This window comes from Penaeus chinensis, chromosome 32 (genome assembly GCF_019202785.1).
Source record: "Penaeus chinensis breed Huanghai No. 1 chromosome 32, ASM1920278v2, whole genome shotgun sequence".
Classification (NCBI taxonomy): Eukaryota; Metazoa; Arthropoda; class Malacostraca; order Decapoda; family Penaeidae; genus Penaeus; species Penaeus chinensis.
This window is the reverse complement of record NC_061850.1, coordinates 10446638-10448382: the sequence shown is the minus strand read 5'-3', so window position 1 is coordinate 10448382 and position 1745 is coordinate 10446638. Positions and strand designations below refer to the sequence as shown.

At 48.1% G+C, this 1745-nt stretch overlaps 1 protein-coding gene across 1 annotated transcript in view; it reads right to left on the bottom strand.

Annotated features, from left to right (window-relative positions):
- Positions 1 to 507: 507 nt before the first annotated feature.
- LOC125042664 (GS homeobox 1-like) overlaps positions 508 to 1745 on the bottom strand; it is a 9163-nt gene continuing 7925 nt past the window's right edge. The window contains exon 3 of the mRNA XM_047638459.1: positions 508 to 1692. Coding sequence (XP_047494415.1) covers positions 1111 to 1692 — 582 coding nt within the window. The 3' untranslated portion in view covers positions 508 to 1110. The remainder of the gene's footprint in view (positions 1693 to 1745) is intronic.

Here is a 1745-nt window from a genome sequence, read left to right as displayed (position 1 = left end):
AAGAAAAAAATATTATAGGAATTCTATCTCTGAAAATATACGATAAGTATCACACTCTACACGCAAACTGCAGTCATTTGTTAGCCTTAGGCACAAGTGAGTCTCTGACCCCTACACGAATGCTGTGTATGGATTAGGTTCAGGCATTTACGGAAGGGGAAATCCAGATTATATATATATATATATATATATATATAAAATCTATATACATACATATATGTATACACAAACACACACACACACACACAAACACACACACACACACACAAACACACACACACACACACACACACACACACACACACACACACACACACACACACATACACACACACACACACACACACACACACACATATATATATATATATTATATATATATATATATATAGACATATACACACTTACATATATACATACATACATACATACATACATACATGTATACATACATACATCATATATATATATATATATATATATATATATATATTGAATATTAGGCACTAGGTATTGTACATACATAAGGCTTTAGTTACGACAAATAATACAGGCACTGGCGGAACACAGTCACTGGTTACAGGCGTAATGAAAATTATAATGATGTATAAATAAAACAAAATACGTGAAATGTGATGTGTTACGCCATCTCACACCAATCTGCGAGTTGTAAAACACTTAAAAGTTATTCGATGATACAGCTGAAGATTTAACGTAATATCTGAGGCGTACATTTATTGCATTCTGCTATCATTTCCACCTTTTATTTACATTCACTTTCCTTACTATATTGTACACATTAAACTCAAATATAAAATAGAAGTATACACATGCATACGTATCTCTAAATGACAGACCATTTTATATAACTCTGAAGGCAACACGCAATGCTGTGCTCTGGAAAAAAAAAAAATGTTTATATGTATATGTACATTCATATATACACACACACATATATATATATGTATATATACATATATATGTACTTGTAATTACATATAAACATTGGCATACACTTCCTTTGCGCCTGACAGGTCCGGTGGCGACTTCATTAAGACAGACTCGTTTCCGCTGACCCCCCCCCCCCTTCCCCCCTGGCGCCCGACTCGCTCACACGACGTCGATGTTCTCGTTGCTGTCGCGCTCATACTCCGAGTCGGCGTCCGACTCGTAGGCGCGGCCGCGGGCGTAGCTGGCGTCCTCCGCGGCGGGGTGTCGGCCCTGCTGGTGGAGGAGCTGCTGATGCTTGTGGAGGAGGTGGAGGTGGTCGTGGTGGTGGTCGTGGAGGTGCTGGAGGCAGGCCTTGTCGTCGCCCCCGTCCCCCCCGCCGCCCGCGACGGCGCCCACGCCCCCCAGCCGCAGCGCCGCCTCACGCGCCAGCGCCTTGTCGTCGTCGAGGCGCCTCGAGAGGTCCCCGTCGGCGCCCCGCTCGCCCGCGTCGCCGGCCCGCAGCGCGCCGTCGGCGTCCCTCTCGCCCTCAGCCCGCCGGAGGGGGTGGTGGGGGGGACTCGCGCCCTCGCCACACCCCCCCGTCGGCACACCCTGCCCGTCGCACCCCCCCGGCTCCCCCCCCTGGTCCTTGCCGCGCCCCCGCGAGGACGAGCAGGTCCTCAGGCAGGAGCACTTGTCGCGCGACTGCCCGCCCTCCTCCTTCTTGTACTTGACGCGTCGGTTCTGGAACCAGATCTTGACCTGCGGGAGGAAGAGGGGAACGTGACACCGACGGTACGCGGGAGACAGAAAGG